This window comes from Camarhynchus parvulus, chromosome 3 (genome assembly GCF_901933205.1).
Source record: "Camarhynchus parvulus chromosome 3, STF_HiC, whole genome shotgun sequence".
Classification (NCBI taxonomy): Eukaryota; Metazoa; Chordata; class Aves; order Passeriformes; family Thraupidae; genus Camarhynchus; species Camarhynchus parvulus.
The window spans coordinates 8,872,815-8,896,643 of record NC_044573.1 but is presented as its reverse complement, the minus strand read 5'-3'; the positions used below and the strand labels follow the sequence as shown (position 1 = coordinate 8,896,643).

Below are 23,829 nucleotides of genomic sequence, written 5' to 3'. Positions count from 1 at the left end.
TACAATTTCAGTCCACAAGCTGTGATGTGACTTCATGGTATCAGTTCATATATCTGCTTTTTAGTTTGATAAACACAGCAGTGTATATGCTGTTACAAACTTTACTTTCCTAACTAACCAACCATTTCAGCTCCAACAATTAAAAGGACTGGGATGTTCACAATCTTACTGAATAATCAGAATTGATTTCATACAGAGCTGACCAACTCCAATCCTTCAGCAGCACTGAATCTGAGTCAGCCAGCTATTTTATAACTAAGCTTGCAAACTCTCTTCCATGGACAAAACAAAAGCATCAACATCCAAATGAGCACAGCTGAATTCTCCTCGTTATTTGAACAACTAACCTGATTCTTTTATTTTCCCTCCTAGGGAGTGTTCCCTCCTGGGAGTTTTGACTGACTTAGTGGCACTTCCTTCTGAAGACTTTTCCTTGTTTTGAATTGCAATAGGTCTTCCTTCTTGCTTGTTTTCCCCTTTGGGTAGAAGGCCCTTGTTTCCCCGAGAGCGATCACCTTCCACCGCAGGTTTCTGCGAGTCCTCTTTCAAGCTGAACTTGGATTTACTTTTTTGTCCTTCTTTTTTAAGGTCATTTAGTTTAGTCACTGCTTCACATGTTTGGTCCATCCCATTTTGAGTTTTCTTGCTCTCCTCCTTTGGGAGGCCACCAGCAGGGGCCTTTGCAGAATCTCCTTCTCCTTTACCTTTCTTTTTCTTTTTTTTCTTTACCTTGAGTTCTTTACTATCACTTTCTGAAAGGTCAGAGTCAGATTCTGACAAGGCATAAAACTTCCTGAGGTTCTCTGCAGAGCTGTAGTTAACAGGGCGACCTCTTTTATCCACTGTGTACCTCAGCTTGAACTTCTTGTCATGGAACATGGCTCGGAATCGCTTGTCAATCTTGACTTTACGTTCCTTTTCGGGCATCTCCCAAAACCTGGGATCCCTTGCAACGCAGCTGAACCGGCCATCGCTCAGGATTTCCTCCATTTTCGATGCCATTTTTGAAGACTTGGACATCTACAATATGGAAAAAACCCAAACATTCCTGATTAAAAAAAAACCTTAACAGAGTTGGATTTCTAACCTATACCTAAGAAGTTCGTTCCAAAAGCACATATGGCAATTTCATAGCATCACATGCCACTGTCACCATGATATTTTCTGAAAAATCCCTTCACCAGGATTTTTCTCCTGAAAAGCCTCAGAAAAAAAAAATGTAAACCATAATTATCTGATTGCTTAGAATGTGGTTTAGAAGTTGCTTACCAACAAGTGCATCTTTGATTAGTTCCATGTGAATTGTTTTTACTGAATGACCAATCCCAGTCCAGCTATGTCGAGACTTTAATCTGTCACGGGTTTTTATTATCATTCTCATCTAGACTTCTGATGTCTCCTATCTCCTTCTTTAGTATAGATTTAATATATAATTTTCTTTTAATATAATATCATAAAATAATAAATCAGCCTTCTGAAAACTTAAAGTCAAATTCTCATCTCTCACCTCGTCCTAAAAACCCTTCACAACACGGCAACATGCCACCTGCTTGGAAGGGACCTCAAGGATTCCCTGGCCCAACATTTCCTGGCAAAAGCATTGAATGTACAAGATGGCCCAGCACCCTGTCCTGCCAAATCTTGTAAGTGGGAATCTGTGGGTTTCTCTGTGTCTGAATTGAAGGCACTTGAGATGGTAGTTCATGTTCTGACTCAGGTATTTATTATTTCTTATCAGTAAAACAGTCTCACAACCATGAGTTCATTAGCAAGGCACAAAATGGCCAACAATCTCTTGTTACAAGGCCTTTTAAGACTAAACTATCCAATTAAGAACTGACACCTGGATTATTTTCCCTTTAACCCAATAACTGATCCCAAAGAGCTGCAATGTGGACTTATACATTCAATTACAAAATGCCACCCAAACCCATGGAGAAGAAGGAAGAAGAAGCATGAAGAAGAAACCCAGGATGACACCCTGTGCCCTCCATCTTGCTGCCATCCACAACATACTAAAAATCCCAAAACTTAAATTTCTCACCAAGTGATACACCTACACTACTCTCTACAATCTACTTCACACCTTAGTGGATTCTAGTCTATTCTGGAGTTTAGGAAGTTTTCTCCATGAATGAGGGTCACAGTCAGTGCTCCCCTGGGGGTCAGGGAACCCCGAGCAGACAGAGAAATATTCCCAGTGCCCTGAGTTTCCACAGGAACCCACCACTTCCCTGGGGAGACTTTTCCAGTGGTTGAATATTCTCATTGAGGAAAATTTTCCTCTTGTATCTAAATGGAATCTCTCTAGGAATAACTTGTACCTATTACCCCTTGTTTTTTGCTTGTGGCTTCTTGTGAAAACACAGTCTCCAGCTTCTGTGTAACCACCTTTTAAACTCTGTAACGTGAGGATGAGGTCGCCCTGAGCCTTCTTTCCTCAAGGTGGAACAAACCCAGCTCTCTCTGCCTTTCCTCACACGGCAGCTTCCCTTACCTTTGGCTATTCTCATGGCATTTCTCTGGACCCTCTCCAGCCTGTCCACATCTTTTCTGTACAGCAGGAACCGAAACTGAACACAGATGTGACCTGACAAGCACCATGTGGCACAATGACTTCTTTATCTCTGGTTGATGGAACCTAGCAGCCCGTTGGCTTTGATGCAGCAGCAGATTTAAACAAGTCACAAACAATCCTGTACCTACCACAGTCTCAGGCACAAATCTTTGCTTTGCCAGCTGCAGTGGGAGCTCAGAAACCCCCTGTGCCCTGGGCTGTGTCCAAAGCTCCAGGGACAGCAGGTGAGGAAGGGAATTCTGCCCCTCTGCTCAGCTCAGGTGAGAGCCCACCTAAAGTGCTGTGTCCAGATCTGGGGTCCCAACACAGGAAGGACATGGAGGTGTTGGAGCAAGTCCAGGGACCACCAAGATAACAGGAGTTCCTCTCCTCTGAGAAAAGACTGAGACAATTTAAATAGTTCAGCCTGGAGAAGAGAAGGCTTCAGGACACCTAACTGTGGCCTTCCATCTGAAGGGAGCCTACACTACAAGAAAGATGGAGAAAGACTATTTACAAAGGCCTGGAGTAACAGGACAAAGGGGAATGGCTTCAACCTAACAGAAAGTAGGTTTAGATTCGATAGGAAGAAAAAATTCTTCCCTGTGAGAGTGGTGAGGCACTGGCACAGGCTGCCCAGAGAAGTTGTGGATGCCTCATCCCTGGAAGTGTTCAAGGCCAGGCTGGACGGGGCTTTGAGCAACCCGGCCTGGTGGAAGGTGCCCCTAGCCATGGGAGGGGGTTTCGAACTATGTTTAAGATACTTTTCAATACAGGCCATTCTATGATCCTACGATACACCTGGGTTGCAGACACATCCCCCCCACCGTGACTCTTCACCAGACCTTCCACGAGATTAACCCAGCGCGCACCGCAGCTACACCCCAGCAGCAGCACCCGGTGCGCCAGGACGCCTTCAGCCCCCACACCCGACCGCAGAGAGGAACCCCGAGGCCGCTCCGCTCACACCCACCGTGCCCGGCGCCCGCAGGGAGGAGCCCCGAGGCCGCTCCGCTCACACCCACCGTGCCCAGCGCCGCCGCTCCCTCACGGCGCTGCCCGCACGCCGCCCTCACCGCACGGCCCCTTCCGGCGGCGCTACGGCGGCCGCGCCGGGACACGGCCCCCCGAGCGCAGGCGCGGAGGGGCGCGGAGGCCGGGCCGATGAGGGGCCTGGCGCGGCCGGCGCTGAGGGCGCGATGGTGGCGCTCGCTCTGGGCGCTGCCGGCAAGGGCCGCCGCCAACGCCGCTTCTTCGCCTCCTCCTCCTCCTCTTGCCGGAGCCTCGCCGGGCGCGCTGAACCCGTTCGACCGGCGGCTGAAGCGGAAGCAGAAGAACTGGGCGGCGCTGCAGGCCGAGCCCGCCAAGTGCGATTACCTGCGGGAGGAGGTGCGGGGCCGGGGTCACCCCGAGTGCTGTTGCCGGGTCTGGGCCCTCAGCTCAGGGACGATATTGAGAGGCTGGAGCGGGGCCAGAGGAGGGCAGCAGGGCTGGAGCACAGGCCTCTGAGGGAGCTGGGGTGTTCAGCCTGGAGAAAAGAAGGCTCAGGGGTCGCCTTCTCACTCTCTATAACTCCCTGGGTGGAGCTTGTAGCCCGGTGGAGGTCGGTCTCTTTTCCTAGGCAGCCAGCGACAGGATAAGAAGGCATCGTCTCAAGCTTTGCAGGGGGAGTTTCGGTTGGACATAAGGAATTTCTTCACAGAAAAAAGTGATCAGACATTGGAATGGGCTGCCCAGGGACGTGGTGGAGTCACCGTCCCTGGAGGTTTTTAAGGAAAGGCTGGATGTGGCACTCGGTGCCGTGGTTTAGTAGATGTGATAGATGAGTAACGCGATGATTGACTCTCACAATTTACAGAAAAATATCTTGTATATAGGTTAAGAAAAGTTTTATAGGTTTATAGTTACGTTTTAACCCCTCGCGCGGTTTTCAAGAGACAGCGGGGTTGAGACATCGGGAAGGGCTGGCTTGTCCCTATGGCGACATCTGAGCTCCAATAAGGATCTGAGGAAAAGATCTCCACCTCTTTCTCCAGCGAAGAAGGGGTTGATGGGCAGAACTTTGGGAGGGGTTAAAGAGTTAAAAGGCGAAACCCCCATTGTATAGGTGAGCACATGGGAGGGAAAATCTCTTGCTCCCGGCGCCGTAACTTTTTTCTCTATTCAGTTTTGTGTTGTATTTTTTATAAGGTTTAATGAACCCTTCTAAATTATGAAAAGCGAGTAACCATTTCTCACAGTTGACAAGGCGGTGGTTACTAATTGGTTGTACTTTATGATCTCAGAGGTCTTTTCCAGCCTCATTGATCCTGTGGTTCTGACTGCCGGCTCTCCCCCCAGGTCGGCGGCAGGATCGCGGACCGGGTGTTTGACATCACCAGGTGAGCCCCGCCTCGTCCCGAGCCCTCCCCTCATCCCCAGGGGACGGGACCCCTGGGCTGAGTTCAATAAGGCCTTTAGAGATTAGCAGGTGAAACTTAATACAGTCTAAAATTAAGGATATTTCAAGACTTGGTTATGTTCTGCATTGCTGATCTTATCCTTTAGAACGTTTCCTCTGGCTTTGGATGTTGGCTCTGGAAGGGGTTACATAGCTCAGCACTTAACCAAGGTACTGTCTCTTCATACTTATAAGTGTTTAAAGGAAGTTCATATGTGTGCTTCCCTTTCAAACAGGGCTCTGTCACAACTTAAAACAATCATCTGAGTCTTAATGAAATAAATTTCCCCCCCTAGCCCTATACCTCTAGTTATAGCTCAAAGCTGTGTGTTGTGCATGTTGTTCTTCATTTATTGGTGCTGAAAGCTGGACAAACGTGCAAGGGAAGTTATCTGTTATGATACAGTGAACTTTTGGGTAGGAATATGCCTGTTTTTTTGGTGACTATTGGCCACAGTTAGTTGCTGAAGAGAAGTGTCATTGTGGAGGCTTTGAAGCCATTAACAGTTTACCATTCATGAACCACTCTGTAAGTAAAGGTGCTTCCTCAATCCATGGTTTATGTTTAACTAAACTTATGCCTAAAATTACAGAATGTGATTTCTGTAACCACTTCTGCCTCAGCTGTTCTCCCTGGGAACAGGTGCCACATTGGGTGGGGAAAAGGGCTTTGTGCTTTATATAAAGCTTCTATCAAGAGCGGAAAAGATTCTTTCTAATTTATTATAAATAAGTGTGCCAAAAAATGACTTATGTCCATTTACAAAATAATTCACATATTTCATAGACTTTCAAATTTCATTTCAGGAAACAGTTGAAAAACTTATTCAAGTTGATATCGCAGAGAATGCTTTAGTAAGTAGCTTTTTGAATGCTAAAGTGCTTCAATTCTGTAGTACAGGGAAGCAAAAGGAGTGAGGTTTTGATGGGATGTTTTTCTTCCAACCCAACATTAGAAAAATGCTATAGAATCTGAAATCCCAACGGTCAGGGTTGTAGCTGATGAGGAATTCCTTCCTTTCAAAGAAGATACGTTTGATCTTGTTGTCAGCAGCTTAAGGTATGTGTTCATTTATTTTGTTTAAGTTGTTAATAATGTTCTTTTCAGAGTAGCTTTAAGAAAATAAATCCAACAAAGATTACTAGTCCATTAAAAAGCAATAGGAAAAGTACTTGCGTAGTTAATATGAGCATGCTTTAGGAAAAACTGCTGTCCTGGTGATTATTCCTGTTTTGTTTGTTTAATTTCCTCCAAAAGACTTGAAGCTTCTGTCTTTCCTGCATTTTGACAAACTAGTCTCCAGGATTTGTGTTTTCTCACCAAAAAGAAGTGCTGTGTGGGTAAACTTCTGTTCTTGTTTGGTATCAGTTTCAAGCAGGTGTTTCAGCATGGTTGCACCTTCAGAAATCAGTTTGTGGCTTTGGCTCCTGAAACTTACTTGGCTAATTAGTTACTGCCTAATTTTGATTTAATCTGAAATTGTAAAATGTACACTTCTGTTATTTCAGTTTGCACTGGGTGAATGACCTTCCTAAAGCTTTCAAAGAGGTAAGAAATTGTTTTTTAATACTCTAAGTTAACACTTGCCACTACTTGCATTGACCAAGATTTTTTGGTATTGGAATAAAGCAGATACTTTTTTAAGACAGAAAAATATTTTTTTTCACTAACAATTTTGGTTATTTTGGATTACTTCAGCTCTTTCCTGCAGGTGTAAACTTTAATCAAATCAAACATGTTAACCAGTTTGCTGTTTTTTAATTTATTTCAAATTGATCAGTCATTGCAGTGTTGTCCTGTCACCTGGTGGTAGGCCTACCCTACTGATCCTGAAATAATAAAAATAATTTGAAATGCATTCAGTACTTATAAAAAAAAAACTTTGAAAGAAATACACAGTTTGCACTGGAATTTAGGTATTCTGTGGAGGGTCAAATACTTTCTCCCACAGTAAATATAACTGACACTGTCTCACATAATAGCAAGGGAACTGGGCTTCTTGGCCAGCTTTCATGATCTCCTGTGTTGTCTGTAACTAATGGAAACTGCCTTTAACTGGCTCATTTTCTTACCTGTCAATTAAAGGCTTTTTTACTAGCACAGAAAAGGTAGCTTGATTAATACTTCATTAAAAAACTATTGAAAATATTTTTTTGCAAAGGCACGGGAAATGCTTGCTGTCTTGTTAGCCTGGTTATATAATGAGGCTCTTCTGAATGTCTAAACCAGAAATCATTTCCAACTCTTAAAGAAACGAGAAAACATGAATTTATTCCTCACTAGGAAAGGGCTAGAACTTAAGGGCCAGAAAGCAGCTTGTCAGCCTTGGTGTTTGAATCATGATATTGCTGTTTTGGCAAGTTAATAATAAGTAATCATAGGCATAATAAAAATGGCATTACTCAATTGTCTCAGAAGTGCAGAGATCAGTATTAGAAACTAAAGTTAAATTAAGCCATTAAAAGGTGCTTTTGCTGCTCTCAGAAAGTAAAAGTAAACAGCATACTTACCTTAATCTACCCTCCATTTAGAAGTAAATGAATTTAGAATATTGTTTTAGGAGTATTGTGCTGAAAATAGTTTTACCCTCAATTTCCATGGTTTGTTCCATGTTTCCTGACTGTAAGTGTAATTTCTGAGGATTTCCTCTTAAAAATAGAAAATAGTCTCTCTTTAGCCAGAGTATTTGTTTGCAGTGTGACCAGAAGCTGTGTCACAGCTTGCCCTGTAGAATACAGTCAATATTAAAAGTCTGTCACAACTCTTACAATGATTGCTTTTGAGTTCTTTAATATAAAAAGGCTAAGAACCATTTAGTTACATATAGGAAACAAGGCGACCTCCTTGGCAGGGAGAAATGATGAGGAGGACTCCATCTTATCAGAAGGCTAATTAATTATTTTATTTTACTATATTATTCTATACTGTATTACATTATATTACATTCAAATTGAATCTATTATATATTATATCTGAATATATTACATCTAAACTGAATCTGCCAAACACTCAACTGCACAACCTCTTGTCACTGTCAGCTGACAGTCCCAACACACACACCTGGATTCAATTGATCAGTGAATCAAAGCACTCACACCAGAATCCAATTCCCAATTCCCTTCAGGTAAACAATCTTCCACAATGCATTCCACTTGTGAACAATGCAGGAGCAATAAATGAGATAGGAATTGTTTTGACCATTCTTTGCTTCTCTAACTGCTTCTCCCAAGTTCAGAGAATGTGAATCTCGTGACTGTCAGCCAACAGTCCCGACACACACACAGACACACACACAAAAAATGGATTCCATTGGTCAATGAATCAAAACACACCAGATTCCAATTACCAATTCCCTTCAAGTAAACAATCTTCCACAATGCATTCCGCTTGTGAACAACGCAGGCACAGTAAATGAGATAAGAATTGTTTTGATCATTCTTTGCTTCTCCCAGGCTCAGAGAATGTGATCCCACAGCCATGCCCTGTGTGTTTGTGTGTTGTAGATCCACCAGGTGCTGAAGCCCGATGGAGTGTTCATTGGAGCCATGTTTGGGGGGGACACCCTGTACGAGCTGCGCTGCTCCCTGCAGCTGGCTGAGCTGGAGAGGGAAGGGGGCTTCTCTCCTCACGTGTCGCCCTTCACCGCCGTCGCCGATCTGGGACATCTCCTCTCCAGGGCTGGCTTTAACACCCTCACTGTGGTAATTATAAGTAAGAGAGCCATCAGGGAGAACAATCCAGAACATCAGAGCTGCTGGAATATGAAAATCACTGTTTGCTAATGTTGTAATGACAAACTGCTCCCTTCTGCACCTCACTGAACAGACTGCAGAAATAGCCTGGACTGCCACTGGTTTTGGCTATGTGGTAATTAATGGAACCAACTGTAGTGTACACTGAAGTGTATCTTTGGCTCATGGCCCAGTAGAATTTGGATGGTTTTCTTGAAGAAATGTCAGAGAATATTAGACCTGCATGAAAAAATTATAGACACTTGCTCTTTCTTCTAAAACCAGGAAGAAAATAATGGTATTTAAATTAAAATTTGATTGCATTTGAGCTACTAAGCAAAACTTTTTAGAAATGTTAAAATAGTACATACTTCCTAGAACTACATGATTTGAGCAGAAGAGGCAGATGAATAGAATTGTATAATGGTTTGGGTTAGAAGGGACCTTAGAAATCATCTAGTTCCTACCCTCCTGCCATGGGCTGTTACAGTCATATTTTCTAGAAAAATCCCTTTGCCCAGGATTCTTCTCCTGGGAAGCTGAGAAGCCTCAAAGAAAAAGGAAAGCAATAATTACCTGATTTGCTTCTCCTGTATTTTGCTGCTTTGGACATTGTTTACCAACAGGTGGTTGTTTCATTGGTTTCATGTGAATTGTTTTGATGCATTGACCAATCAGGGTCAAGCTGAGTTGGGGCTCTGGAAAGAGTCACAAGTTTTCTTTAGTATCTTTTTAGCCTTCTATAAGTATCCTTTCTGTATTCTTTAATATAGTTTAGTTTAATATTCTTAAATATGATATAGTATCATAAAATAATAAATTAGCCTTCTGAAAACATAAAGTCAGATACATCATTCCTTCCTTTGTCTGGGAACCCTGCAAATACAATAATGGGAAGAGAATAGTTTGGGAGTACAGCAGGGTTGAAATAATGCTGTTGGTTTAGTTTGATGTGCTCTAAAATGGAACTTCTTAATTCTTCTAGGATACTGATGAAATCCAAGTGAACTACCCAGGGTTATTTGAGGTTATGGAAGACTTACAAGGCAAGTATATTCTTTGTGGAAACATAAATGTTTTCTGTATCAGTGGACCAGACACAGAACTGTTTTCCTGTGCGTTTCTTAACTCCACATCATAGACTAGTGTGGGTTGGAAAGAACCTTTACAGGGACATCTTGAACTATATCAGGTTACTTGGAGCTCCATCTGACCTCATCTTGCATGTTTCCAGGTGTGGGTCATCCACCACCTCTCTTAGCAACCTGAGCCAGTGTTTCACCATCTTCATCAGAAAGAATTTCTTTCTTAAAAAAATAAAAATAAATCTTATTGCAGCAGTGGAAGCATTAGGGTTTTTTCCTGCTAGTCAAAACACATCTAGTGAGTCAGGAGATTATGGCTGTCAGGAGATTTGTGTTGGGAAGCACAGGTCAAAGATTTGCTAGTTCATGGTCTGCTGTGAATGTTCTGCATGAGCCTGTTCAGTGTAAGGAGCAGAAAAGCCCTTAAAGGGAGACAGAGGCCCATATCCCACACACTGACTTTTCCTGCGAGCCTTTCTAATTAGCAGGGCAATCAGCAAACTGCTTTGGAATGAGGGTAAATACATCCTTAATTTGGAATATGCTGAGGAACAGCCAACAATTGAGTAATGATTTTGTTAATATTCTGATTGCGTTTGCCCTGGATTGTAAAGCAGTCATTTGCATGCATTCTGTTGTTACTGACAGCGACTCAGGGCATTTCTTATCTGGATCCACTGCTCTATGGAGTCATTCCTTAATGGAAAGGCAACTTTTATTGAGCAGAAACATTCAGATGCAGTAAGTGATTAAAAGATTAGAATTGTGGTTACTTTATTTTTTATTTTAAATCTCTTGGACTAGTAATTTGAATGGTTATCTGTTAAAACAGTACAGTCATGTATCTGAAGAAACCCTTTGTACTCATTCTTAAAATCAGTTATACTTAAAAGCCTAAATGTTGGAAGACTCAGGCTGAAGAAGGAATAATTTGAAATGATTCCTAGCAATGCAAACTGTAAATTGCAAAGCATAGGAATTAAAAGTTCTGGATTCTTGCACTTAAGAAACTCACCTAATGATCTGTAGTATGTTCTCTCTCACAGTGAATAGCAGAGAATTCTGTACTTTGGTTTTGTGAGAATCTGTCCTTAGTGCATGGCACTTAACTCATGGCATGTGCAATATCTTCTTTTTCTTAAAGCTAAAACGTATTTTTAGGTATGGGGGAGAGTAATTGCTCTTGGAATAGAAAACCTCTGCTGCACAGGGAGACAATGCTGGCAGCTGCTGCAATATACCAAGGTCAGTATTTGAGAGTAATGAGTTCCTCTAAAATGACTTTAAGAACATTTTTCTGTGTCTTTTTTTATGACCTTTTTGTAAAAAAAAACCAAAACCTAAACAAGCCTAAAGCAAAACCAAAAACCCCAAATACTTCAGAACAAAATGCCATTATCATAAGCTATTTTTAACCTTAATTATAATGCCAGGATTTGAACTTTATTGATGCACCAGTATGAGATATTTTTATTGTCCCAAATCTTTCACCAGGAGTCGTTATGACGAATATGATGTTCTGAGTGTTTCCTAGAGCTGACATCCTGTACCTTCTCTCTCTCCCTTCCTGCCCTAACAGAAATGTATGGAAACAGCAATGGCTCTGTACCTGCCACCTTTCAGATCTACTACATGATTGGCTGGAAGTACCATGAGTCACAGGTAATGTGAAGCTCTTATTTTCTCTTTGAAGGTACTATTTAAATAAGTGATGTTTTAAAAGCTTCTTACAAAACATTTTTATTTACAATTAGCCCTATATGTTTTTTTTTTCTTTTCCCTAGGCAAAACCAGCCCAGCGAGGTTCTGCAACAGTTTCATTTGGAGACCTGGCAAAAATAGAAGGACTTCTTAAAAGAGGAAAAAAATAGTTGTTCTTCAGAAATAATAATTGTCTTGAAACTTCTATAGAAGTTTTAATTGCAGACAGTCTTCACTTGTGCTTATTTAGTGATGACATCCTGAAATGATAATAAAGTATGCACAATAGAGCTTTTTGTACTGTGCCACAGCATTATCTGTGTGAAATGGTGTTAATTTTTTCTTTCTAGATAAATATTTGAGCAGTTTGCTCTCTCAAGTCTTTGAGAGAGCAATTCAACTCTAAACTTTTCATTAAATTTACTATTTTCAAACATAATGCCTCTTTCAGCATTTCAGTATCACAGGCTGCTCCAGGTATGGTTTACATGTCCTGAATGCATTTTTTAATTATTTCTCAAGGATAGTAGATGATAATAAATAATAGTGTATTATAAAAGTAAAGGTGTATTTATGAGACATCCTATAAGAGAAACTATCAGCAAATACAAAGATATAAATTGTCATGGTTTTTATGAGTTGGGAAGTATGGGTAAAAAGTTACTGTAAGAGATTTGAATAATTAAGTGATACTTTATCTAAATGTTAGTTGAAAATTACCTTTACACATGACTTTCCATTTTTCTATGTTAGAGGCTAAAGAGCAAGAAGAGTAATTTTCTCTTTAGCTGTGCCATGGAGCTATGACTTTTCTTGTCTATAACTGCATTACCAGAAATTGATACTAATTGCAACTATGATCCATTAGTATGAGAGCTTTAGAAAAAATACCTGCCCAGAAAATTTGCTTGATTGTAGCACTCATGGAGTTGGGGAGTAACAGAAAGGATGAAGTCTGTACAACCAGATATGGAGTTCCATAAGTTTTATCCTAGTATCTGAGTGGTGTATCAATCCTGGTGGAGCTAAAGCCTTTTGAAGTTGGTTTCCTAGGCTTTTTTAAGATTATCCACCAGGTGGAGTTTGACAGAGCTTGTGTGCAGCACAAACCCAAGAGGCCAGGTAGGCAGAACTCTTCCCATCTGCAAGGTCCTGATTTGGGGGTTATTTTATTGAGCAGCCTTTGACTTTGAATAAGAAATGGGCAGAGAAGGTACAACTCATGAGAAGAGGGCAGCAATATTCTGTCCTGGTTTTGCTTACAAGACTAACCCCTAATTATTTGAGGGAAATGAGTTTATTTTTTTTCCTAGAAAAGAACAGTAATTCTGCTGAAAAAAGGGGAAGAGAATCTAAATGGTCTGATAACCTTTAAAGCTCTCTAAAGACTAAATCTAAAATTACAGCTTGTTTCTGTGAAAGCTTCTGTTTTTTTAGTACTCCATCAGTGGACTCGGTACAAGATACTGCATCACTCTACAGGTCCTCTCTGGCTTAAATACAACTCCCTTGTTTCTGGAGGAATCTCTGGTTTCCCAGATATAGGTTTCTGTGAAGTTATATGCCAAGTTAATGTAACTTTATAAATCATTACTTTAGTAGGTTAATTTCCAGTCACTTGAGCTGGTGGTTGTGACTCAGAAGTGTTAAGGGAATGAGGAGGTGGAATGTGCTGGGTAAATGTTAATTGGAGAAGTGCTTCTACTGTGCTCCTTTGAAGTACTCAAGTTATGGTGAAAAGGAAGGATTTCCAGTTCTTTGATTTCATATTTCATAGATGGCATACATAAATAGTAAAGTGTTTTGGTAGTGGGGAAACATCTTCTGAACAGGGAGAAAAGATAAGTAGCTTTCCTCCTAGCACTTTGGGGGAAAAAAGGTGTAGATATTCTATTAATTTGAAAAAGGTCTAGAGAGTAACAGAAGTAAGGAGTAGTAAATATGGCACTGGTGGAATTGGAATTAGGGAACATGTAACAGGCAGGCAAGGTGTTAATTTCCCTGTCTGTGTTTGAATACCTGCCTTTTGTGGGGCTTTTTAACTGCAATTATGGGGTTTTTTCTGTAGTACTTCTTGGAGTTCTAGGTTACTTCTGGTTTCTACTAGTTGCTTGAATAAGTAACTTTGAAAACACTTAGTTTACTATGAAGAGATATTTTTGTCATAAGGCTCCTGTTTCATTTTAATTAAAGCGTTTTCATTCTTTTTCAGATTTAAGTCTTTATGGCTTTCTAAAATTGTAGTGAAGAGGAACACGCTTGCCAGTTGCTAGCCTAGTACTTTGTGTGCTGAGAGTCAGCTTTTTCAGAGCAAGTAACTCCTAAAAAGTGGTTTTGAAGGTGATGTAATGTCTCTTGTAAGCTTAGTTAACTTAGAAAGCTTTATGCATAATACAGAATATTTTTCTCCTGAATACAGAATGAGAAAAGATTTCAAGGAGATAATTATTTTGATTAATCAAAAGCTAGGAGCCCATGAATAAAATAAAAATAAGTTTAGAAGAAGCATGGTTGCACCTAATGAACATGAGTATTTTTATTTTAGAGTTTGAGTCACAGATCAGTGAGTAGGCTTGGTCTGGGTCTTTGGTTGCAAGATCTGTCAATGTGTAGTTTTATCCAAGTCTGTTGAGGATAAAGCAATGAGACCCTGTACTTTCAAGACTAAGAATTTGTGAAGTTAAAACACGAGAGAGGATTCTTCATTACCTCTAATTTATAAAAATGTCATCAGGAGAAGTATAAAAGTGAACCATGCAAAATTAAATTTAGCTGTATTTCTTTACACTGTTTAAAAAAGAAAAATATGAATGACACTCTTTTAATGTTTTCTGGAAAAACTGGGAGCTAACACTGAGCTTTCACTGCAGGGGGAGAAACACACCAAGCTTTCATATGGTGTTTAATTGGAATTTTCTGAAGCAAAAACCTGATTTCAGGGATTTAACTCATTAGAGCATCTTGTTTAAGAAGGCACTTTTTAGAAGGCTAGCATGTATGTTAAACCTCTGAAGTTTTCATTTGTCTAACCCAAAAATTTAAAATGCCCCTTTCAAAGATGTGGTCCATTTTTGCCCAGGTTTTGGAGCCATTACTTTGGAGAAGTGCAATTATTGTAGTCATTTGATTGGAATCAGTCTGAGTACTGAAGCAAGGTGTGACTTCCTGAATATCTTGGGTGCTCTCAGGTGAAAGAAAAGGAAAAGAAAAATAAAACCTGAGATAGGTAAGTTTAGTTGAAGGCTACATATAAGAGTGAAGCAGAAGACACCGAAGGAGTGCATTTGCTGCTTGTAAGGGAAAACCAGCTCATGCCTTACTTAAATCAAGTAAAAATTGAAGTGATTTGTTGGTTTATTGATAGCTTGTAATTAACTGTTAGTCCATGAACTATACATGCAGGATTAATAGCAGCAATATAAGAGATAAATGACTTCTAGACACTTTCAAAACCTTAGTAAACACCTTCATATACCTAAACACACTCCTCTAGCAACCCCCACAGCTTCCAGCCTCAAACTTGCAGGTAAATGCTCACCCCTGTCCCTTCACCAGGAGGTTTCAGTGGTGTGAGCCCCCCCTTCTCAGAATGTGTTCCTGTGTACATCCATCACCTGAGGAGATGTGGAGGCTGTGGCTGCCTTCTCACCTGGGCTGTTCCTGTCACCTGCTAATCCACCCAGCTGTTGGGACAGGACCCCAAAGGTGACACGTGGTGGTGTTTGCAGGGGTCTTAGGACGAGGGAAGAGATGAGAATGTTGACTCCATGTTTCAGAAGGCTTGTATGATATATATTATATTAAAACTATACTAAAAGAATAGAAGAAAGGATTTCATCAGAAGGCTAGCTAAGAATAGCAAAGGAATGATAACAAAGGCTTGTGACTGACCGAGACAGTCCGGACAGCTGGACTGTGATTGGCCATTAATTAGAAACAACCACATGAGACCAATCACAAATCCACCTGTTGCATTCCACAGGAGCAGATAATTATTGTTTACATTTTGTTCCTGAGGCCTCTCAGCTTCTCAGGAGAAAAAATCCTAAGAAAAGATTTTTCATAAAACATATCTGCGACAGGGGTACTCTGCAGGAGTGACCTGTGCTTCTTGAGCCCTGTGTTCTCAGCCCACTGCCAGGGGAGGGTGTTCCCTCAGGCCCCCACAGAGCTTGAGGTGCCAGGGACACTTTCTTGGTATCAGACCAGGTTTTCACAGCTTTTTTTCTCCCTGTTAGAAGTGTTAGGGCTTTTTATATTTGATTTTTTTTTAGCTGATTTTTCTTTCCCATCTGAGGTCTCTTGATAACTGCCTGATTACTATTTCATGTGTGTGATGGTTATCTTCATTTTCAGAAAATTTCAGCAGATTTTAAGCAAACATCCTCTCAGTTCTGGATGTTTTGTATTTCTATCATAGCAGCTGATGTCCAGGACTTTTTGCCACCTTGTGCTCTATATAGGTTTCCCCCATTATTTGGAGCTGTGCCTTGGGGTGCAAGGTATGTTGATAAAGAGAGAGACAAATTCCACAGAAAAAGTGTTCCTGTTTGGAGCCTTATTTTGAAGCAGTGAACAATGAATACTGGGGAATTCTATTTGACCTCAAACTGTTCATGACAGGCCAGAATATATTAAAATATGTTTGCAAATTTTCTAATAATCATAAAATAAGGAGGTTTCATTATTCAAATGCAATCTCTATAATATATATCAGGTATAATTTCTGGTTTCATAGATGACAAAACGTCAGGGACAGAAATACATTGGATACATTTCAGCAATCTTCCAGTACAAAAGGGGCTGCAAAAGAGCTGGTGAGGGACTTTTTAATAGAGTGTAGGGTGATGGCTTTAAAGTGACAGGGGGTGGGTTTAGATGAAATAATAGGAAGAAATTATTCCCTGTGAGGGTGGTGAGGCCCTTGAACAGGTTGTCCAGGGGAGTTGTGGCTGTCCCATCCCTGGAGAAATGTTCAAGGCCAAGTTGGATGGGCCTTGCAGTAACTTAGTCTAGCACAAGGTCTCTCTGCCAGTGGCAGGGGGTTGGAACAAGGCAGCCTTTAACATTTCTCTCAGTCCAAGCCATTCTATGATCCTTTGTATAAAATACCACATTTTTAGCCAAATTACAACATAAAAGAAGTTATTGTTTTACTCAGTACCTTCATTGGTTTAAGCAGTTTGAATCATTAACCTTGAATTTTTACATCTAAAGAAAGGCACCCTAATATTAAAATATCACTTATTCTGTGGAAATACTAGCCAAAATGAACAATTGACTGAGGGAATCTACTGGGTAATAGGTATAAGAAGTAGTAACATAAAGTTTTTGTTGATAGTGGAATCACTGTACTCCCTGAGGGTTTTTTCTCCCTGGAATTTTTTCCTCCTGGGATTGTTTTCTCCCTAAACTGAGCCACAGATTGTTGTATGTGATGCCCATTTTTTTAGCCATACTATCATCTTGTCTTCACAAAATGTGTACTGCTGTAGCATTCAGGTGCCAGAGGCATCAGTTCTTAGCAAAAATTACATAAGAAATATTTGGATGTTTCCCATTTCTTTTTCTACCATGTGTAGGAATGTGCCCCCTGTTGATGGAGTGACTAAATTGTTCTTTGTCTGCTTAAAAAAGCAAAAAGCCCAGAAGTTTCTCTCCCAGATTGGTACAAAGGCGCCTCATAGGACATTTTGGGCTTCACCTCAGACCTGGGGCTGCCCTATTGGACAGAGGCCAAGAGGTCTTGCCTAGGTAATTCACTAGAAAAGGACAAGAACAAAGGAAATAATTGCTTTTGTGGGGTGTTTTAGCAAGAGCAAGAACCTCTTGCCCCTGGCTTGGTTTTTCTCTGTAAGAGCTTTGTTATTTTGTCTTATTAAACCTTTTTCTGTTTCCAACATTACCTCAGAAGCCATCCTGCTAATTTTATGCCATTCAGGGTAGCTGGGCTATCTCAGATTCTCTGAGAGCTCATAAGACCTGGCTCGAGGAGAAGCCCATCAATGATGTATTTTATTTTCAGTTTTATGAAGATCTATTACTTTGTTCCAGTTCTAGAACTATTGATTGCTTTAATTTGATGCAGAACTTACATTTGTTACAGAACTCTTCGTGTTATTTCCTAATGTCACTTGCTTTCCCTTCTGTAACTAAAAATGTAATTCCCATCAAGTACCACTTCAGATTTGGTGATTGTATGCCCAGTCAATTTCTTTTCTGATTCAAAAGCAGCATGCACAGTCTTAGAGTTCTGAGGCTGTAAGAGCTGAAATGAGGGATGTGGGATTCGAGGCAGCTCTCCAAAATGCAGTTTATTCCATCCAAGAGGTTACAGCAGTCCAGGGTGGTGGGTGACAGAGCTGTGCCCACAGCTGTCAGCTCCAGCTGCAGGCAGGCCTGGAGACCCTGAGTTTAGGTTACAATGCATTATAGACTTTCCTTTGCTGAGCATCTTAATATAGTGGAACCAATCTATACCTTAACTTTTATCTATAGCCTATCATAACTACTATAACCACCATATTCATGTTACTATTCTCCAATCACTAAAAGTTAGTACATTACAGTTTAAGCCAGAAGTTGTTTTTCAGTTTTCTTGCAGTGGAAAATTCTGAGACCTTTTTTCTACTTGCAGCATTGGCAGGCCTGTTTGCCTGTGCTATCTTTCTGCTTGGTAAAAACATCTTCTTGTTTGAGGTGGGTTTATCCTTTGCTCTAAGTCATAAAAACTCTTTCTAACTAACACACCCTTTGCCTCCTTGGTTATCCAGTAAGACTGGCTCAGCAATTTTTTTCTTCTATATCAAAACTTGCTTCCATCTCTATTCCTTCATCAGACTCTACATTTAAAAATCTTTCTGCCAAGTCTACATATCTGTGAGACTTTCTTGTCAAACTTTCATCCTTCCCAACATGAGGCAGCAGCTGTAGTAAGGCTTTACTTGTTAAACTGATGCTGAAGTTCATAGATAGGTAAATTCAAAATATAAGCCAGTCAGAACTCAGTATCCACTTCACAGAGATTTGCGTAATATCTTGTCCAGGCCTGAATTTTTAGTCTGTGATTATTTTTTTTTTAACCTATAATTGTTTCTGAAATTCTAAAAGAATAGCTGAGCTGGAGCTACTACCAAGAGATTTTGTTAATCACATCTCAAACAAAACATTCCTCAGATGATTTTTTTTTTGCCTCCAGGATTCAGCTTCGAAGGCATTCTCAGAAGGAGCTGCGGTGCTGTCACAGCCCTGTTGAGTCAACAGATGTAGAACACTTGTTTGATGCATGGGTGACTGATCCTAGATTACCACCTTTCACAAAACAAATGAAAACATCTGTTCTTTTATTTATATGTGAGCTTTCCAAGTAGATGTGTACAATTTTCTTTTGTTTATTTTTGCTGTGTGTGTTCTTTTTCCCTCCTGACTCACTGAATCTTCATTGTATGGAAAGTGGAACTTTGAGCACTGAATGGATTGGATGATTGAATCTCTATTCAGGTTGGTTTACAGTGTGGTGGCTGGTATTTTTTTGTACTTAAAAGTTTGTTATCCTTTAGAAGATGGTTAAGCACAGAGTTCTAAATTAAATTCTATCCCAAAAATATGGCATTAAGATAATAGCAAGAAACTTAAGGCTTGCCTGAAAAAACACCTCACCGAAATTAAGATAGAAAAATAGTTTACAAGCAATAAAAACTATAACCAAATTAAAAAATCACTAGCATAATTACAAATTGTCAACAAGGGTGAGACTATAATAGTATGATTATTTATTAGCCTATGTTTGGAGCAGACTCAGTTGTTCTGCTTTGGGAAAGAGTTCAGGTTTATGAACACAAAGGCTTCCAAAGTGCAGGGAAGTGTTTCCCTACAGAGAGTTAGTAAATCTTCACAAATATAAAATTACTCAATCCCTGCACTCCTTTCTGGCATTTTCTGCTGAACTGCTTGGCTTTGTTATACTGGCTCTCCCAGATCTCTGAATAGTCATATAGAGGCTGTGCATAATTGTAGAAGTCTTGAGAATTGAAATCAGAGCCCCTTAGCTGTAAAAAGGATCTGAGAGTTAGATCACAGAATGGCTTGGGTTGGAAGGAACCTTAAAGCTCATCTAGTTCCATACCCCCTGCCATGGGCAGGGGCACCTTTCCCCAGAGCCCCTGAGGGCTGCAGCAATACAAATGGTTCTGTGCACCTACTTGTTCAGTTTCTGCCTTTGAATATTGCTGAATAACTCCACTGAACTGTACTGTAAATATTATTGTTTTTGAGCAGTTAACCATCTTGAAAGCACATCAACATGACTTAGTTAGTGTAACACTTGATGAATTTACAAATGAATCTTGGCATAAGGCAAATGCTTTTTAACGCTGTGGTTTGTATGCCTGCTCCCTGCATATTTATTTTCAACTTCCAGTTGATTAGCTGCTTTGTCTTGTGTGTAGAAATGGCCTGTTTAATGCAGTGGGAAGTCAAGTAGAAGCCAGCATTTGTTAATGGATGCTTTGAACAGGCACAGTCAGACATTTAAAATTATTCTAACTAAGCAGGAATTCTAATTTATTTCTAAAGATAGAAGTACAACAACCCAATTACCTAGTTTTCTCACAGAGTGTAATGAGTATAATTAGCATAAAATTGGTCTATAAATTTAATGGGCAATTTCTTGTGTGGACATTGAAAACACTAGTAAAAATGTGGCAGGCTATATTAGCATCCATATAGTAACTTGTTCCCATTAGATGCTTCCTTGACAGAAGGCATTGCTGTAAAATATCAATCAAATCTGTTCTGCACAAGGAGCTTTTAAGGTATTGGTTCAAACAGGCATGCCTGTAGATTTAGAAGTTCCTTCAATCAGAGAAAATTTTTGGCTGGGTTGGCAGTAGGGTTTTTACCTTTTAAAGATGGTATTCTGACTAGAAGTTCAAACTTGTGGTATATGTGAGGATGTGGGCAGTTCTGTGTGTAGCCTCATAACAATAGCTGGATCAGCTGTTCTAAGTGTAGAATATGCACACAGCTGACAATAAAGACAATAAAATGCTATTTATTTACTCTTGAAAGTGGAAGGGGTGCTGGAGTCCCACACCTGATGCAGAGGTTGTCAAATCATGATTCAGGCTGCTGCCAGCACTTGTGCAATTGATTGGATGTAACCAGCTGTGGGGCATTTCAGACATTCTAGATGATGGAATTCAAAGGATAGTTTTCCCTCCCTTCTACAGCTAACTTGTTTATGATGGGGAATTCTCTATGTAAATGTATTTTCATCCAGTCCAGTAAACTCAGACACAGCAAAGTTGCAGTGACCTGCTGGGACTAAAGTGGTGAAAATTTATGCTGTGAGAGAGAACACATACTTAGAAGAATATGAAATTTCTTCTGCTTTGTCTGTTCCCTAGAGAGTGAATAAACAAAAAAAAATCCAACCCTGAGGCTTGAAGATTAGGACCAAGTTCTTCAAAGTACGTTTTCATGATGGATTTTTGATTTCACCCTAGTGCAAGCTGACATTACTGCAAAGAAAGATAAATATAAAATTCTCTAAAACAAATTTACCAATCATGAAAATGCTTTAATTCCTTCAGGAGTGCATCCATTTTAAAGGTACTTTTATTGCATTATTCTGCTAAGTACAATGAATAAAATTATAGCTGTGACTGTGAAAATAGCAAGTTATTTCTTGTGCATTAGAACAGCAACTCTCTCAGGGATTTATGCCTTACCACACCTTTCCTTCTCTGATAATTTCACAGAGTGCAGTTGCCTGCCTTCCTCTTTTGCCTTATCTCTGAGCAAATGAAATAATTTGCAGGTCCTGGCTGCTTTGGAGAGCTGGTGGGCCACTGTGTGTGCTCTGTGACTAGCAGCCTGCCAAACAAGCTTAATTTACTTGGTTGTAGGGCCAGTAAAAGATGTATCTTTACATTTCTAGGATTTAATTCAGTGCAATGTAAATTATTTTATCAAAATATATTAACATCTAATTCACAATTCTGTTCCAGGTTAAACCCTAAGAATGTTAATCCTATGGGATTACTAAATTTCATTTATTCAAGAAATAGTCTTTTAAAGTAGATATTAAAAAAAAAGGGTTTTTAAGTTCCTGAGCTCAATGTGAACCCCACAGCAAGAGGAGAAAAGCATGGAGCAGTCCATTGCTGGCCTCCCTCAAACTGAGCTGTACTCTGCTAAAATAGAACTTCTTAAGGAAGAGAAGTGTTCTCAGGTCTTTTGTTCTGAGAGAGTCACAGAAAAGATAGGTCAGAGTTTTAAATAAATCTCTTGGGAGAGTGTATTCATATCTTACCTGGTAAATCAGTGCATCTCTCTTCACTAGGAAGATGTGGTTCTATAATAAGGGTGTTTTAGCAGTAAAACTTGTAAGAAGTAAAATATTTTGTTGGTCTGTGTAGGAATTCAGGTGTGTTTGACTTGGAATGTGAGAACTATCTCACTTAATCCTGATTATAGGAATAAAATTATTCACAGGCAGTGCAGGAAAGGGCTGATTTTTGTGGCTGTGCTCACAGGGGTAGCTGCTCCCAAGCCCCAGCAGTGTTTCAGGGCTGCCCTCACCTCTGCAGGCAAAAGAGAAATTAAAAAAAAATTAAAGTTCCCATCTCTGGAAATATGGTCAAGCTGGATGGGACTGTGTGCAGCCTAGTCTGGTTGGAGGTATCCCTGCTCTTTGCAGGCAAGCTGGACTAGATGGTCTTGAAAGGGCCTTTAAACCTAAGCCATTCTATGATTCTGCAATCTTACTAAAGTGGAAATTATAATGTTTTTCTCCCATCAAATGCTTTGTGATTGACAAAATAGAACCAGACACAAAGCAAACCCCTGTTTCCCAAGGAGTTTCAGAAGTTAGAAATGGACATATGGGTGAGTTTGGAAATTGGCTGCAAGGTCAGGTAAGTAGAGCAACATTATTGCTTGGAAAAATAAATGTGTTGATTTTTCTCTTCTATGAATCTTTTTCAGCACAGGCTTTTACCATCTATTGGAAGCAGAGCACTTGTGCTCTGAAATGAATAATTAGCTGTTGAAGTAGGTCTGTGCTGTGTCAGTGCTATCTTCCACTTTCCTTCTCTTATGTAACAGAGAAATTGAAACTGAAATGGGGAAAAGTTACTAAGTCCTATACAGACATTTAACTTTAAAATGAAAATGGGATTGTAATGTTAAAAAGATGCTGCTTGGGAAAGACACCTTTCCTCCTAGTGTTCTCCTAGTAATCATACTTTCAGCAGTGGTCTTGCAGAACTGAATTTCTAAGCATCTTTCATTTTTAAAAATAACAGTAATTTAAACTCTAACATGGTGTCACTAACTGGCTATTTTTGCAAAATGGTACCATGAGAAGCAAATAATTTAGTAGTAATAAGGACATGAAATTCAGCATTCTATGGATCATATATGGTTTATATTTTAGTAAAATATGCACATTTAATTTTTTCTAATGTACTTTGCAAAATGCTGAATGTGATTATTCTTTTTTGTCTGTAGTTGCAGTCATTGTCACTTGTATTAAGCTGTTTTGCAACTTGTCCAGCTCTGTGGAATACAGCTAACTGTCTGTTGCTATAATACACATTTTAATTAAAAAGCATAATTATTTATAAAACAAATTATGAAAAACCCCCTTCTGGTAAAGTTTATTCAGCAACACAATATAAAACTGAGCACAGGAGAATGAAATCTGTGTAATTTGGAAAGGTACAGCTCTGTTAGAGGAATGTGTGTGATAACCATGAAGAACTGTCTCTTTCACTGAGAACTGGAATAGTGAAGACAAAGGAAGGAAGGAAACTAAGGAGAGAAAGATCACGGGTAACCTAAATGTTGAAATTCACACTCAAAACTAATGAGAGACAGCTTATTACCAGCTCAAGATTTTAAAAGGTATCCTATTTCTCATTAACCTTCTTTAATAATTTAGATTTCATGTCTGTTTCCCATTTCACCTTTTCATGCCCTGCCTTCCCCTTTATATACTGTAGACAACTCTGCTAGTTTTTCATTTCCAAGCTGTGTTGCCTAGAGGTGCTCAATTATATATCACAGTGGTGTCTTTCTCTCCATTCACTGAATGACAGTGCATATCATTTCTGCATTGATTCATGTGTTAGGTTGCCACAAATGCTTAGGCTTAAGACCTTGATATTAATTCCTTATGCACGGCTATTTATATCAGGAAAACTCAATTGTTTGAGCACTCCTAAGAAGTAAATGCAAGAAGTGCCCTGATATCATTAAATCAAATTCACTGAAAATTGTATGAAGGAAAATTTGTGCCAAAAGTGAAG

General features: G+C 39.9%; 2 protein-coding genes across 4 annotated transcripts in view; one reads left to right on the top strand and one right to left on the bottom strand.

The window, feature by feature from the left end:
* ESF1 (ESF1 nucleolar pre-rRNA processing protein homolog) overlaps positions 1-3,654 on the bottom strand; it is a 30,456-nt gene extending 26,802 nt beyond the window's left edge. Inside the window, exons 1-2 of one of the 3 annotated variants that reach the window (XM_030946159.1) lie at positions 3,583-3,654; positions 348-1,020 (exon numbers count right to left, since the gene is read on the bottom strand). In XM_030946159.1, the coding sequence (XP_030802019.1) occupies positions 348-1,020 (673 nt within the window). In that variant the 5' untranslated portion in view covers positions 3,583-3,654. Of the gene's footprint in view, positions 1-347; positions 1,021-3,530 lie in introns of those variants that run through there. The other 2 variants (XM_030946158.1, XM_030946160.1) reach the window with 2 other exon arrangements.
* A 45-nt stretch (positions 3,655-3,699) lies between these two features.
* NDUFAF5 (NADH:ubiquinone oxidoreductase complex assembly factor 5) lies at positions 3,700-12,406 on the top strand. The gene is made up of 11 exons (XM_030945352.1): positions 3,700-3,946; positions 4,898-4,938; positions 5,105-5,168; positions 5,805-5,852; positions 5,954-6,057; positions 6,507-6,546; positions 8,502-8,699; positions 9,715-9,775; positions 10,976-11,059; positions 11,394-11,476; positions 11,599-12,406. Exons 1-11 carry the CDS (start codon positions 3,722-3,724, stop codon positions 11,683-11,685), a joined length of 1,035 nt encoding a protein of 344 aa, XP_030801212.1. The 5' UTR covers positions 3,700-3,721; the 3' UTR covers positions 11,686-12,406.
* The last annotated feature ends 11,423 nt before the right edge of the window (positions 12,407-23,829 follow it).

What these genes read in the sequence shown, in the direction of transcription:
- NDUFAF5 (XM_030945352.1), top strand. Translation starts at nt 3,722, where the DNA reads ATGAGGGGCCTGGCGCGGCCGGCGCTGAGGGCGCGATGGTGGCGCTCG. An exon ending in GGTTATGGAAGACTTACAAG is followed by an intron (nt 9,776 to 10,975) that starts GCAAGTATATTC and finishes ACGTATTTTTAG; the next exon opens with GTATGGGGGAGAGTAATTGC. An exon ending in GGAAGTACCATGAGTCACAG is followed by an intron (nt 11,477 to 11,598) that starts GTAATGTGAAGC and finishes TCTTTTCCCTAG; the next exon opens with GCAAAACCAGCCCAGCGAGG.